Source organism: Phalacrocorax aristotelis, chromosome 11 (genome assembly GCF_949628215.1).
Source record: "Phalacrocorax aristotelis chromosome 11, bGulAri2.1, whole genome shotgun sequence".
In the NCBI taxonomy this organism is placed as follows: domain Eukaryota; kingdom Metazoa; phylum Chordata; class Aves; order Suliformes; family Phalacrocoracidae; genus Phalacrocorax; species Phalacrocorax aristotelis.
Window position 1 is genome coordinate 16,276,098 of NC_134286.1, and position 16,001 is coordinate 16,292,098.

General features: G+C 40.1%; 1 protein-coding gene and 1 long non-coding RNA gene across 5 annotated transcripts in view; one reads left to right on the forward strand and one right to left on the reverse strand.

The window, feature by feature from the left end:
* Positions 1-15,125, forward strand: part of LOC142063385 (uncharacterized) — a 17,931-nt gene extending 2,806 nt beyond the window's left edge. Inside the window, exons 2-7 of one of the 3 annotated variants that reach the window (XR_012662745.1) lie at positions 7,872-8,015; positions 9,227-9,278; positions 10,853-10,988; positions 11,089-11,156; positions 13,746-13,864; positions 13,996-15,125. This is a non-coding gene — a long non-coding RNA (uncharacterized LOC142063385). The remainder of the gene's footprint in view (positions 1-7,871; positions 8,016-9,226; positions 9,279-10,852; positions 10,989-11,088; positions 11,157-13,745; positions 13,865-13,995) is intronic. The other 2 variants (XR_012662746.1, XR_012662744.1) reach the window with 2 other exon arrangements.
* NRK (Nik related kinase) overlaps positions 7,166-16,001 on the reverse strand; it is a 104,708-nt gene continuing 95,872 nt past the window's right edge. For both annotated transcript variants that reach the window (XM_075107075.1, XM_075107074.1), the window contains 2 exons: positions 9,144-9,283; positions 7,166-8,322 (listed from right to left, as the gene is read on the reverse strand). In XM_075107075.1, coding sequence (XP_074963176.1) covers positions 8,239-8,322; positions 9,144-9,283 — 224 coding nt within the window. In that variant the 3' untranslated portion in view covers positions 7,166-8,238. The remainder of the gene's footprint in view (positions 8,323-9,143; positions 9,284-16,001) is intronic.

Sequence of the window (16,001 nt, forward strand, 5' to 3'; positions counted from 1 at the left end):
AATGACTGGTTGTGCCTGTGAATTCCTGTGGATGTGGTTTCCCTGCTGTACCTTACCAGTGGGATGGATGTGATTGTATCAAAAATGGGAAGTTCAGAAACACCTGGAGAATCAGTATGGACTGCTGATAAGCCATCAGCAGATGGCTGTATCGGAATCACGAAAACTGAGCTCAGTGTGTTATGTTGAGTGGTTCCATCAGGGCACGTAAGAAGCTCTCTGAAGACAATATGATTTTTCATACCCCTATAGCTAAATGCACTGAGCTGTACCAGTGTCAACCTTGGGTAAATCAATACCTAGTCTCAAATTTTCAGACATAATTAGTAGCCAAGTATCTCAGTTTTTCTCTACAAGCACCTTAAGAAAAACAGCAGTTAGCCTCTACAGCAATGCTGGTGAGGAATGGGCTGTGCTGCATAGGGGGATGTTATTACATTCTGTTAAACATTACATTTAATATATGTTAGAGAAATAAAAGGCACAAAAGAGTAAAAGGTGATGCTGGAGATTTAAAAGAAAAACAGCTATTGTGCAAAACCATAAAGCTTACTGTTAAGCACAGTTGCTTGCCACACAGTGTTTTGAGGACAAAAACGGCAAAGGCTTTCTAATACATTTCACCATTATCTCCTAGTTGCTTTTGTTAAATCAACCTAGAAAATATCAGGAAGTGCTTAAATAATGCTAAAATAACAGTTGAGGTGATTGCCCAGCAGACCTCCTTTTGCCCTTTAATCAGCTCCATGCACTTTGAAAAGCAGTTCAAGAAAGTGGTGGGCTATCAGCAGGAAGATCTCTTACACTTTTATTATGTGGAACCTTGATTTACTGCACAGGTTTTGGAACCTATAGAAGCCTTTTTATATAGGTTGCAGGTTTGCTCATGTTTCATTTAACTTAAATATAGCTGTCTAAACATGGAACTGAACTTGTAAGCTAACTTTTATGATGGTCTTTGGAGAAGCAATTTCATTCCAGAGTGATTTGGTGCCATGAAAAAACCCTACTTTTAAATGTAAAACAAAGCTAAAATTAAAATGCCATTTCATTTGAGCTCCAATAGCAATAGATAACACAGAGCTGCTTACAGTTGATTTGGTATATTATGTAACTTGCATTGTGTGTGCATGCGTGTGTGTAGCTGTACCTTACTGCCTAGCTCTATGGTTTGGCAAATAGTTGTAAAATAAAGAAGATACTTTAGTTTTTCCTATTATGAGAGAAAGCCCCAAATGCTTTTCACTTTGCACTGGCATTGTTTTGTTTACAAAAGTGTGTTTTGTGGTGGTGAGATACAAACTTTTATCTACAGCTTTAGGTGCAACATGGATAATACAACTTCATCAGGGCAATTCTACTGTCAAGTCACAGTAATTTTGAGGGGTCCTTAAGGTGAGCCAGGTGTCTGGCAGGGAGAGAGGAATTCTGCATGTTCCTTATCAGTGCCTGCTAATTCACGTCTCCCCTTCCTAGCTTTTTTTTGCTACCTTGCAGAGTCTAAAGAAATGGTTGCTTTTTTTATTATGTTGGATAAAATCTAGTGGCCGTCTCACTATTGCCTTTTTAGTACTGATAGGCTGATTTTGTGCAGCACCTCAGAGAATGCACAACACAAAAAAGATGCAGACTTAGAAGTGTATTGGGCTGGAACGAAGTGTGTGCATGAAGGAGGAGGAGGGGACGAAGTCAGTCATGTATTAGCTTGATCATGGCTGCTGCCTTATGAAAGGGCAAGTTAAAGCCTGGTCTTGTATGTTGAAACCTGTATGTCAGAAAAAGTTGTTCCAGAGTCCCATGTGCACCTCTTCTGTGACTTGCTTGTGTGCTGGAAGCCGTATCAGTATCAGATGAATTAGTGTATGGATGGATGCTCCTGTGTCTCCAGGTGTGTTCAGTTTCTAGCAATTTGCAGCCTAATAGTGTTTTAATTGAACAACTCAGGATAGGAAAGCAGCAGAGGATCATGAGCAAGACTAATTTTATTTTGTTGTAAGTTGAATTTTGCATGATAGTCACACAAATAAGTGCCATAGTTGGGCCCAGTTTGCTTTTTGTTTAGTCAGTATTTGCCACAGAATATTCCTCTACTAAGGGGAGGATGAGATGACTGCTCTTGATTGCTGGCACACCCCTGACTACATGGGCATGCTGCCTACCTGCATGTCAGTCAGGGCCAGTGAGCAAGGGGTGGGCTGGAAGATTTTAGTTACTAGCCCATGTAACGCTTCCTCTGACATTCCTTAACAGCACCTGCCACAGGGATCGAGCTTAGTATATGTATCAGCTAAAAATACAAATAATGTTTTAGTAGGAGCCTAGACATGGTAAATCAACCCCCAAACCTAGTAATTGCAGGTTAGACTTAGAATTGCCTTTATTTGCTCTCATCTCTGGGCTTTTTGTCCAGTTCTACTTTGCCTGCAGACTTCTAGCAGGTATTACTTGTTCCAATTTCAACAACTGTAGCTTCCTTTCCCACACTACCTTCAGTGCTGGTTTTTGGCTGGGCTATTGGGCCCGAGCCCAGAACTGCAACTGCAGAAAAATGTCTTTTTATGACCCGGCCATTCAGGCTGGGGCAACGTGCCCGCTACGAGTCTGGGAGACAGGCTTTGTGAGAGGTTATATTGAGCATATGTGAACATTCATTTTTTAATTCAGCCCAAAACTGAGAAGTCTTAATGGGGATGACAAATCAACTTCTCTTTTCACAGGAACAGTAAAAGGTGCAATGACCAGTTTATTCACTGTTTCTCATGTTCTGCTGCCTGAAACTTTTCTTTTTTATGGAAGAGCCTACCAGTCTGCTTATCTTTTTGGTTTTGGGTTGTTTTGGGTTTTGTTTGTTTGTTTGTTTTGTGATGGGAGAAGTTTGTTTCTGTCTCTTTGTAAAAAAACAGACAAGATAAATACTGTCCCTAGTGTTTTTCCTGGAAACTGCAGAACCATGATGGTTAAAGTTGGGGGTGGGTGGGAATGAACTGGTAATAGTTGATACAGAAGATGGAAACTGTAGCCTGCTCTGAAAAATCTGACATAATATTAGAAGCAAGGGGAAAAGCAGGCGCTTCAGAAGATCACTTCTCACTGTACATGTTACTAACCTTTGGCAAGGTAACACACATCTACAATCAGAAAACAATAAAGGATCACGTCAAAAGAGTAAAACCCTTGGGTCCTCACCTGCAGCTCTTTTCACATATATAGGGCTGGGTACAAAATTTTTCATGCTGGTTCTAGAAAACAATACTTCTCATTTGTTGTAGAAAGAATTTATCAAGATTAAGGACATCTCCCAATCCACTAATAAGGCGTTGATGACTCACTGTACTTTTTTATAGCAGAGACATCGGCGCAGACCTGAATCATAGGTGAAGCAGGAAGCCAGAACTCCTGCTCTTCTCTGGTTACTACAATTATTCATGCTTTTAAAGGATGTAAGGAAATAAAAAGGAGAGAAACTGTCCTGTCTAACAGACAGAATTGTACTAGAACTCAAGCCTGATATATTTCCTCTTTTGCTGGGGAGTGAAACTTATTTGAAGTGATTGGGGTGGTATAATCCAGGTGTTCTGAATTACTGAAGCTTAGAAATAACTTTTGATGGAAAGAACAATAATGACTGGCAAAGCTAAACTATCTACCCAAGCAACCATGATATCGTTAAACTTAAAATACAGATCCCACGCCATACATGAAATGCTGGAAACAAGATGCTCTGCTAGCTTAGAAGAGATGTAACATTGAGAGATAGTCTTCATTTAAAAAAAAAATTAAGAGAAATCTTGCCTCATGCTCTCACCCTTTCCAACTCCCAACACTGGCATAAACAGCAAATTTTCTAATTCTTACTTGTAAGTGGTACAGCTACAGTGTGCTATCACACCTCCTGTTATGTGTAGCAATAAATTTTATATGTGGCAAAAAAGACTGCATGAGCATACCTGAGAAAAAGTATGAGAACCTGTCATTCAGGCCAATACCTGTGCATAAAAGCCAGCTCTTGCAGTGTGAATGACTGCAAGCTCTCATTTCACTCTAGTTCCACTGCCCTCATCCCACTGGGTATTTCTGTAAAGAGAAAGGCAGAAGCTCAGCAATTCACTTGGGAAGCTCGTTAGCAGCAGGCACAGCACAGTGCTGCCTGGCCCCCTTACCCACACTCTGCCTAGGCTGAACTCCCACACTGCCACCTCAACATCTTTATCCACTGCAAGGAAATATATTCATTTTGTCTCTATAGGCAGATGTAGATGTTCCCCTAGGGATACTGACTGGATTTATGATGATGGCATTAGATGGGTGGGCAGTGAGGTAGATTGCGAACTAGCTGAAGGGCAGAGCTCACAGGGTTGTGATGATCTCCAGAGGCCCCTTCCAACCCGCACCATTCTGTGATTTGGAAAACAATAACAAAGCTTTTACAAGAGCGTATGCCAATATAACAGAATTTTACAAGCACAATACTAGTTTTGACTTTCAGAGTATTTTTTATTACCGTTTCAGCTGTAAAATTCCAACATTAGGGAACAATACAGAATGTACAGTACATAGCTTGCATTGTTCCCAGCTTTTAAAGTCATTTCAAGGTTCAGGCTGCAAAAGAGAGTTCACCGTTCCTAAAATGAAAGCAGGCACATACAATACTAGCTTGCCGCAGTATTGGCACAATCTTGTTTGGCAAATACAACATTAGGAGCACCACCTGCCATTAGGATACTGCATGTACCAAAGGATTATGGACATGGATCCTTAACGTTCTGGCCCAATAGCATTTGTTCACATCAAAGTGACATCACTACAAAATCCACATTGTTAAGCAGTTCACTCCTTGGTTTTAAAAGTTAATGAAAGGGTACAGCTAGAGAAACACCTCACAACATGAAACTACAAATCTGATACACATTTTGCATAGTTACATTTATGTCAGGAAAAACTTGGATCTATGGAATTTTTTTTTCTTCCAGCCTTTGAACTTTTGCTTTGAGCTGAACTGTTGTTCAGAAGACTCTCTCATGCCCTCACAGGTCCCCGTCATTCCAGATACCTTTCAATTTCTTTGATTACTTTCTTTTCCTAAACATCTCTTTTTTTATTCCTCCTACAGCAATACACTATTCCAGACATCTACTCCCTCCCCTTTGACTACTCGTATTTATTTGCTTCAGCTTTTCCCTCCTCTTCAGTCACTTCCACTCTCTTCTGTTAGCCTTCTCAACATCCCTAGTCTCTTTCTCATCTTCAACCATTCTGATTTTCTCTTGATAAAGAGAAAAATGACACAGTGTTGTCCTTGTTGCATCCAGTTGCTATTCCTATTTGCAATATCACTTAAATCTTTTAAAAGCATTCACTTCTAAGGGCCACATTTACACATGGATGTAACCCAAATAATTCCAACGGTTTTACATGCCAAGTGTCAGATGAAAATCCAACCCTCTGCCTTGAATCGCAGCTGGAAATAAAAGAGAGCTAATAGAAGGAAACAGAATGAAAAATTAAAATCTCAATGCAACAGTGCACATTCCCTCTCTTGAAGTTGCTTTTTTCCCCTCCCTCTTGGTATGGAGATAACATCTTTGCAGCGTGTCAACTTACTGTCACACTTTTCTGTTAGAATAATATTAAACAAGTTTGATCACATTTGCTTCTTTAATCTGTTGATAAGGTTTGTTTTTAATTCCCACTGTTCTCTGCTGAATTCTTTTTAACTAGTGCCTAGCATCAGGGGAAGAGTCTGCCTCTGACTTGTTGACACCAAAATGGGAAAGGGAATAAATTCACATGCATCCCATGTAATGCCGAGGCTGCAGAGATGAGCACGCTTTAAAAAATACTATAGGGCAGCCTGGATCACTGATTGCTTATAGCACGAGCAGTTTGGCAAGCAAGGTTTGCACACCTACCAGGTACAAAATGAAAGCTGTTCTTTCTTCACAGTCTCTTAGACTTTAAGTCAAAAGCCAGTAAATTGTATTTCTGATTGTCTGCAGATTTTTTTTTCCTGTAATTGTCTTTTGTCTGTTTCTGTTACAGGTTTGGGTTGGTTTGTTTTGGGGTTTTTTTTGGTTTTGTTTTGGTTTTTTTTTTTTTTTTGGTGGGTTTTTTTTTTTTTTTTTTTGTGAAAGTTGAACAAAACAAGCCCACTGTTCGGTAGTGTAGGGAGCCAAGCCACATTTTGCTCATTTGCCCCAGTCCTAGCACTGGCAACAGGTAGGAACGTTGCTCCAAATAGACAGAGACCTCCTGTTTTCACACAGCTCTGCCCCAGCACAGTATACCATACAGATTTTAAGTCTGCACACAAGCTGATTACTTGCATATATTAAGGACCACTTTGAATATTTTAACTGCAGACATTTTTTAGTATGGCCTTAGGCTTATTTTTCTGTAAATTAAAAGGAAAATACTTAAAAAACAAAACAACAAAAAAAACCCACAACAAAACATACATTTTGAGATAAGTTAGTGCTTGTGAAAGTGCTAGGTTAATGGCTTTGGAAAGGTCAGTCCTCCACACAGCCAAAGAACATCGACAGCAAGAGCGTGGGCATCTCTGATCTGCCTGCAGCAGCTGAGGTGCCAGCACGGGGAAGGGGGTAGGAGGGTGATTAGCCCCTAGTTTAATTCTCTGCTGATATATACAAGGACACCAGTTCTGGAGCTGATGGTTGCAGTCTGAGCACCTGTCAGTCACAGCATGACTGCTAACACTAACTTAACCTGACATACTGCACAAAACAGCTACCAGTTTTAACAACTTGATTTGTCCCCTTCTTAGTCAACTTTGAATCATCAGCCTTGAGGTAGACGACCAGATATTCCAACACACTTTCCCTGCACCTTTCAGTATCACATATTTCAAGTAAAAAAAAAAAAAAAAAAAAAATCTATTTTCAAACGCTGTAAGTAGCAACTTCACTTGCCTACAGCGTCATCCATACTGTGTCATGTCTAGAATGAGCTTTTTTGTACTACGTTTGATGCTTTACATTTTCAAAACACATCCAAAAATCAGCTAAATGAGGATTGCGTTAAACCCTACAATTTAATCATAGTATATGATTATATATAGTGTATATATATTATATCTGTATAGTTTTATGGCCAAGTTACAAGCCCCTGAGAACAGAGTTTATGCAGAAACACTGGCACCAATAACACTAGTGGATGCAGCTTTATTTAGATGTAATTAGCATAGAAAGCACCTGAAATTAATTATATTTTCTATTTATAACAGATTAACTCTTTGGACATTTTCATAACTATATTAAGAATACATTTGTTAATCTTAACATCCGTTGTGAAAAGATTATATTTACACACAAATACTTGAAGACTTGATGCTGAAAGAGCAAGAAGGGAAGAAAAGAAGGTGCCTGATCCTGTGCCCTTATATACATGGGTAGTGCCTTTAAATCCACTCATATGAGCGTGAGTCCCGTGTCTGAATAAAAGTTACGAGTTCAGATCCATAATGCTTTATGCAAATATGATTTTGACAAACTACTATTTAAACTATTTTTACAAATACATTCTACAGTAACTGTGTCTGTGGGCTCAGGCATCCAGCCCCAAGAGTCTGTCCCCTACCAGATGGGGCACATGTCTAAAAGTAGCTGCTTTTACAACTCTGCAGTGAAATGCACCTGCCTGCCTAGCACAGGAGACGATCCCTCAAGTGTTCCAATCTGCATTAGGCTGCATCATGAACAGTTGCTCTTTCACCGATTTTAAGTCTTGGACAAGTGATACAGGTGAACCAGGAACAGCTTGCTTAAAATGCAAAAAGAGCCAACCCCCGTTCAAACTCAGGTAGGTTCCGGTTTGTCACCCAACTTGTCTGGGGTTTTTATTTCTACCTACAGATGCTGCTCTCCGAAAAAGAAAGAGTCTTCAGTTCAAGATAACAACTTTACATCATCTGTGAAAATGAAACCATACACTTTTTGGAGTACAGGAGCTTCTTATATTGGCTACATTCTTCATTAAAGTTCTTCTCTCCTAACACTGTGAGTACAATCTTGGTTTGCAACATATTTTAGAAGACAAACTAAACACGTTTGCAGTACTTCAAAAGGAAAATTGAATTCTTTCCAAACTGAAGGAGTATGAATTTTGTTAATGACGACAACATTTTTGTAGGTTAAAAGTGCAAATTTATGTATATTACCTCAGAGAATTGTACACTGCTACCTACAGGGAATTTTGAAGCATCCTTCATTTTGATGTGATTTACCAGTTGAATAGTACATTTTGACCAAGAGTCATAAAGTATATTTGACTGCTGCCGCCTGACTGTACAGATGCAAAGAACACCTTGAAAGGGAAAAGGAAAAAAGAGGAAAAAAAAAAAAAAAAGATATGCTACTGTCAGTTTACATTTATGAGAATATTTTTACCCATACAGGAAATCTGAGAGAATGCCACAGTCCCAAATAGAAGGAGATAGCTATATCAGAAATCAATTTTAAAGTGAAACTGTGCTTGTGGTACAATTGGGATATATTTTTTGGCATATTTCTTTTCCTATTTGGAAAGACACAAGAGGACATTTTAAAATAATTAATCTAAGCAGTTTTGGGGCCCCAGTTTTCTAAGTCAGTGGGACTAAGGAGGTTTCACAGAACATTTATCAAGAACTGCTATATGCAAGAAGTCATACTTGGTTATCCATCCTCTAGTGCCTGCACTATCTCAAATATTAGAGCGTTGGGGATTTTTTTCCCCATGATGGCTGCTCTGAATTGCCTGTAATTTCAGGAGACCAGGAGAGGCAGTTCTGTAGTCAGGCATTGTCGGGACTGGCTCACTAGCCCTCCCCACCCCACCTGTTGTGCTGGAGTCTGGCCAGTTAGCAATGTTTGCATTTGTTACCACCTCTGATAGCAGTTAAGGCTGGGTGGAATAGAAGTTTTAACAGAGCTGGCCGAGGTAGGGTGGTGTGAAAGTGCAGAATATCCATAGTGATCTGTGGGGGTTTGTGGGGTCAGTGACTACATTTGCTTTGAATGGGGCAGTTTTACTCAGGTAAGAAATAACCAATGTAAAAACAAAGTTACAAAAATTAAATGGTGTTAGTGTCATAGTCAACTATTACTTATTTTTGTTAAATCACCACACTGTAATAATCTCTGTACCTTGTCATTTCTTTCACATAGAAATTTTAGCTTCTGTGCTTTCTTGTGCATAAATACTCCTTCCAAATTTCCTGTTTCCACAGAGCGCAGTTCAATCGCCTTCTCTCCCCAGCCCATGACCTGATTAGATTGAAGGTAAGCTGAAAAAAAAAAAAATTTGATGCTATTTAACAGCTGAAAGACTGATTCTTGTCTCATTTATGTCAGTATGGATTTGAAACATTTCTCCTTGATAACAATGTATTCTGAATTATTTGTATTTTAAGTTTACACAAAAAGCCTTGGGAACAGTAACTAAATTTCAGTTTATCCTCTCAAACTTATTTTGGACTCTAGGCATAAATCTTAAGAATGCTACTGTTGTACCTTTTAGAATCACAAAAGGTTGGAGGAAACCTCTGAAGGGCATCTTGTTTAACCCCGGTCCCCAGGGCAGCGCCAAATTAGACAGAGTTACTCAGGGCCTTGCCCAGACATGTTTTGATGGATGTTTCACAACCTCACTGAGCCCCTGCTGCAATGCCTCACTGCTTCCGAGGTTAAAAATTTCTTCTTAATACCTAGTTGGAACTTCTCTTGGTGCAACTCGTGCCCATTTTGCCTCTCATCCTTTCACTGTACATGTCTGAGAAAGTCTTGACTCTCTTCTCTATACCCCATTAGGAAGTTGGGTTTGTATTTACTATGGAGTTCAGCTTAGTCTGAAACCTAAATACTTTTGAATCTGAGACTATGGCATGATTAATTTGGTGCCCTTAGCTATTTTCTTCCCATCGCTGGTTACATGCAATATCTCCAAAACCAAAAGAATATCTCCAGCACTGTGGAAGCTGACTCTGTTACTCCCTTTAAATCTGGCCATTAGATGAGAAATTGGAATAGCAATGAAGGAGCTGCCACCACAGGTTTCAAATTAGGCACAGTTTCAATGAACGCCCCCGATTAGTGCATGTATGGGCCTCCAAGGTAAAAACACATTAGTTATGCTCTATTGATAGCCAGTGCTCAGAAATTGTTGTTCTTGCTCAACTTTGAACTGTTATTTCATTAGTGTGAGAATTCTGGTGCTCTGAAATGAGGTAGAGGGAAGGTGTGCATTTGTCTGGTTTTTAGCTTCAGTAGACAGCGCTTGCCTGCCCTACATTATTAGCACGAGCGATGTCTGCTCCTTAAAACCTTCCATGTTGATTTAGATTTTTGTCTAAAAATTAAACATTCAGAACACACTGATATAGGAAGCAGCAGCCCGTGATCCTACGAAGGACAGTACAAAATAAAGGCAATATGCCTGAGTGACTGTAGATCCTTCTAGTAGCTGTTGATTTAATATCAACTTGGAATCCTTGCTTTATAATTCTTGTCAGAACAAGTGTATGAAAATTATACCTCCTTGGAAACGTGTGTGGTTTGGCTGCAACATTGCAATTTTAGTTCCCTCAAAGCCTACAAATTTCCCCTAAATCTGTTTAGTATACTTTCAGTTATTCTTTCTGCACACTGAAGGCTTCCCTGTCACTAGAGCTGAGAGCAAGAAAATTCTTTCCCAGTATCCCAGCCTTGTGGAAAGGGGAAGAAACCATCCTGTTTGAAAAGCAAAACAGCAGTGAGCAACTGAGGATATGTGGGAGAAGAGTAGCGGGAGAGGGGTATTTTCTAAAAAGCAAACACCTGAAATAAATACATTTTTGAATCTTTTCTTTATGCTTCAGTTCCTAGGCTGTACAACAGGGCACCACTGCTGTAGGCTGTGAGGAAGACTGTCATTAACGTTTCTGAATTACTGCAGCAGCAGCATGACGAGCACCAGGGCAGCACCCGTGCAATGTGCAGTTAGTATCTAAAAAGGTAGGCCCAGACCACACATAAGGTGAAGAAGACAAAAATCATACAATACTCAGAAATTTGCTATTTTTTGTAACAACTGATGCCATGTTAACCTTTTCAGACTTCACTTTTAAACACAACAGAGACAGAGGCACACTATGGTTCTGGGGGCATGGGACAGCGAGACAGGTGCGTATATATAAACAGCATGAAAGCATTCTGTGGCTATGCCGTTAAGTATAGGCCATAAAGGTCCAGCAACAAAGACCTAATCCACTAATAAGTCTCCTTATCATTTCCACCACATGAAATCTGCACTCAGGTTGTCAATATGCTGTGTCTGTATCAGCTGTACCCATGCCTTTGGCTGATTTCAATGTGATAGCATCCTTGTAGCTCTCAGTAACAGCTTAATTAGGCTCTGTTGCAATCTCTAGGTCATCTGGGATAGAAAGCCCTGGATGACTGGACCGCTACTGCTGTGTTCAGAAGAGCCCTGATCTCCAAGCAGTATGACAATAAGAACGTAATCAGACAGATATACCAAGTTTAGGCACTGATGCTGGCTGGTGGGCCAATATACTGAGAACTTGTCAGCTGACAATGGCAAATTTTAGTTGAAGTACAAGTAGCACAAAAACTCAATCTTGTAGCAGAATCAAAACACTCTTTCTCAGGTTGCACCTGTGGAATAACCTGCCACCAAAAAGGCTCCATTATACTATTTATGAGCTTGTCCAGTTTTAAGGATTTATCCATACTTGGAAATTAACTTGGAGGATAGCAGGCTGTGAATTCAAAAGTCAGTACTGTGTCTTGATAATCCTCCATGTGGGAGCAGTTACAGGTGTTTCATGTGAAATGAATTGAGAGCAGATTAAATACTGAGAATAAAGTTGTCTTATTCAGGAACAAAAGCTCCTATTCCATGAACAACTTAGGAATAGTTATTTTGAGTCCACTTTCCACCTCAACAAGCTTTAGACAAAAATACCCTCTGCTTCCAGCTGGCAACATATAAAGGTGTTTATATTACACCCAGTGCAAAGTTGTACTGGTTTCTAGCAACCCTAGAGTTAGACAGCCACTCCGGTCCTTTGGACAGCAGCTCAGCAGAAAAGGCATATACTGGCTCAGGCTGATGGCGTGCCAATATTGCTTAAGGTGTTGGAACAAAGTTATTCGGAGTTACCTGAAGCTCCCCTGCTTCACCCAGATTACCACATATCTTAAAAGACCTACAGCTGTGCATGAGCTGTGGCTCTTGTTACACCATTTACACCAGAATTACTCCCCGGACACCAAAGAATGTATGCCATAAAATTAGAATAGCAAAGTGAGCTCAAAATCAGTTTCTTAACATCATGAAAGCATTAGCAATGCTCTAAACTTGGGGTAGGACTTGGTATTTCCTGTTTACACTGTGCGTTAACATCAAGTTGAGTGGAGCCCCCATTCAGGGAAGTGACTGCTTCAAGGGGAAATAGCTGAGGGAGGTGGGAAAGGTGAAAGAAATTACTGAGCCATATTGGATCCATTAACTTCTATGAAGTGCCACTGACATGAGCTAATGATCTCAGTCTCACACCAGTAGCATACTCACAGTCTGAACGAGCCAACTGCACTTGGTGCCACAGAACGCAGGCACTGCTGCAATCTCATTTCCCTTCTTAACCCTTCTTCTCTTTTTTAAACCCTTCCCTTCAAAAATCCCTTTTCTGACCTCGTGTACTGAATTTGGCTCACTGCCCTAAGCAGTTATTCCCATCTGACCTCTGCGTAAGAGCAGAATCAGGCCAGTTTTTAGCAAAATATCATAAAATCAGGCTTTACTGATTAGTGTTACAGAAATAGGGCAGGAAAGGACCTTAATGCACCTTCTCTTCCATCCACATCTCTGTGCTACATCAGTATCACTTCTGACAGCTGTTTGTCTAACCTGACCTTAAAGACCTCTAGTGATGGAGACTCCAAAAATTCCCCAGGCAACTGATTTCAGATAAACCAAGAATTACAAAATGAACAAACTGAACAGAAATTAGAAGAGTCCAACCCACTTCTGTGTGCCTGAGTCATGATATCAAAATCCATTTCTTAAGGTAAAAGAGATGGTATGCTGCTTTACTGAATTCCTTTCTGGAGACATGTGCATGGGTGAAATTCAATGCAAAAAAGCTACTGACTCTTGCTTTTGTATGCATGTTTGAGAAAATTGCTTCAGGCAGGTATGCAGCTGGGCACGAACATTAGGAAGAGAATATCCAGTGATAACTTTGTTGACAGTAAAACATACCAGCTATCAGAGACCATATTGATCTTAAAACTGAGTACACTTAAACCCTTCTTTGGCCCTTCAGTCAAACCCAGTATGCTCTATGAAATCACAACTTTTATTGGTTCCCCACTCTTTGGGGAACATGTGTTTATTCATTTATCTTTAGACAAAGGGAAGGGAGGCGTACATGTTGAGGATTGGGAATGGAAATAACCCACAGAGATACCAACAGCGTCCTGTGATGTAGCAAAGCTTGTTCCAACTGAAATCCAGCCTCAAGCTCTCTAGTGCTGCTGCTGCTGATCACTGGTTAGGGGCTGATTAGCTACTTGCATGTACTTCTGTCTGCTGCCCATGCTTTAAAACTTACTGCCCCCAAAGTTAAAAAGTTTTGGGTAGGAAAACTGATGAAGGAGTCGGTAACTTACACAATTCTGTTAAAGAGTTTTACTGCTGTTATTTGTGTTACCTGGATAGAAGTGGGTATATTTTTCTTCCTCCAGTCACAGCTGTGGAGAACTTCTACTAAATAAAAGGCTAGAGAGTCAAAAATCAGGAAGGAAAAAAATCCTAAGGCTGAATAAAGTCACAAATGGACAAGTTAAGAAACTGGCCATGGAAGGCAAGTGTTTTTCTGCTGTATGTTTTGGTTAGATTGCACTGGACAAAAGGCTCACCCATATACTTCCCTAACCGTCCCAAGCAAGCTAGGAATACGTGATTGACTAAATCTTTTCTTTTTTTCCTGAACAGGTATGTTTCAAGGCATCTCTGTTCCAAAGCTGCTCTGATTCCAGTTGTTGCTCACGCCTTTGTAATTATTCCAGTAGAACTGACCACCCAACCCAGACGTGTGTCTGGGGTGACAGTTTGCTTGTTCCAATGCTTTTTGCTGTTTCCTGGAGAAAAAGTACACAGGAGATCTGACCAACAGGAATCATTCAGATACGAGCAGGCATTTTCTGTGCATGAGCCGGACAGCAACCGTTTGAAAAACTAGTGAGTATGTTGACAGAGCACTGAGGCAGTAATTTAACCACCTTTTGGTGATGCTGTCTGTTTCTCTACATAACATCCTTTTTGCTTCTAAAAAGAGCAAAGGAAATAAGGGCTTTATTGGTTCCTCACTCTGGGAATATCCAGTTTTGTGCTAACCCTCCAAGAGTACGTACGGCAAATGATTCATTCCTCACGCAAAAGGGCAAAAGTGCTCCCAAATCTTATTAACTTGATGTTTCTTAAACCCTTTTTTAATCCTGTTTTATAGAAAGAAAGTATTACAGCTATGTTTGTATTTAGCACTACATGTGCGAAATATCTTTCAGATTAAACATAGATAACTTCTACAATTTTAATTTCCCATGGGATTTGAGTTTCCTTTCCAATTTCTGGTTAACAGATTGGTCACAGAGGTCCCAACTAAAAGACTGTGAGAGTAAGCTATATTTAGGTTCCCTGCCCTAAATCCATCAATTATAATACAAACTATTTTTTTTGTAGTCAAGATATTTTCTCCAACCACAAAAGTTTTCTTTCAAAATAATTGCTTAAAGAAATCAAGAAATGAGAAAAGGATGACTAGAGAGCACCACAAGGTAAACACAAGACCCTTCTACCTCTGAAACACAGGGTGAAAATTTTGAGATAAGCTCATACACACTTCAGGAGGTCTGAAATGGGTCTGGAAATTCCAGGAAAACGGGATCTCTTATGAATTTTTCAAGTTCCCCCAAAGTCTGGCCATGCAAATAACACAGTTATTCACACTTCTCTCATGAGAGTTAATGGTTTTGTCTGGACCCAAGAATTTCAAAGGATCAAGAAAATTAATAGGAGCCAGTGGGAAACAATTATTAAACTAATAGTTAACAGAGCTCTTTGTTTAAAGTTTGAGTTGTGTGTTGAGTTACAGGTTGGGTTAATTTGTTTTTAGTGGAAATGTGATTCCAATCAGAAGTCAAATTAATCTTGTACCACAAAGATTGACAATTCCTGTTCCAAAGAAATCCATAACTGAGATACTGGAAGTGCTGCAGCAGCAGCAGCAGCAAGGCAAGGGTGCTCAGGCTAACATATTGGAAAACTTTCAAATGACAACTGAGAGGGCCAGTTTGGAGACTCCCTCCTGTCAGCTGTGGAATCCATGGTAGTGGAGACAACAGAAGAGACAGATACCTTTCCTTCCAGAGAAAACCTACAGTCTTGCTTTCTGAGCACTGGGAGAAGTTCTACGAAGAGCTGGCTGTTTACTCAGCTCTCCTAACCTTACCATACAAAACATACAATCTAACTCACCCTCTGCTTCCTCAGAAGGGTGTTTCACTGTACCTGTCCCTGGCTGGGCACCACCTTCCCGTCTGGTGGTGCCCAGTTCTCTAGACTGACTACAGAGCAAATCTAAACTATTCACACAGACAAGACTCCTAACTTCTCTATAGTAAAATTCACCAGACAGAATGCCACCCTCAGAAGCATCTTCTCCATCCTCATCCTATTTAACTGCCCTAAAATACTGTAAAAAGACTGTTAGGCAATTTCATACTGATAGCTTTCCATGCAAGTGATTATCATAGTGGGGTGCTGAAAAACAGGAGAAATAGCTGCACGAGCACGTGGAAAGGCGAGTGTCCAAATGTCATTCCTTCTATTATGATGTAATGAACCTTGAGAAATTGGGAATATAATGCCTAGCCGGAGGTGTACCAAAGGATGTTTTAAATTAGAGTAATTAACTGGCAGAAAAGATCATACGTTCAGCT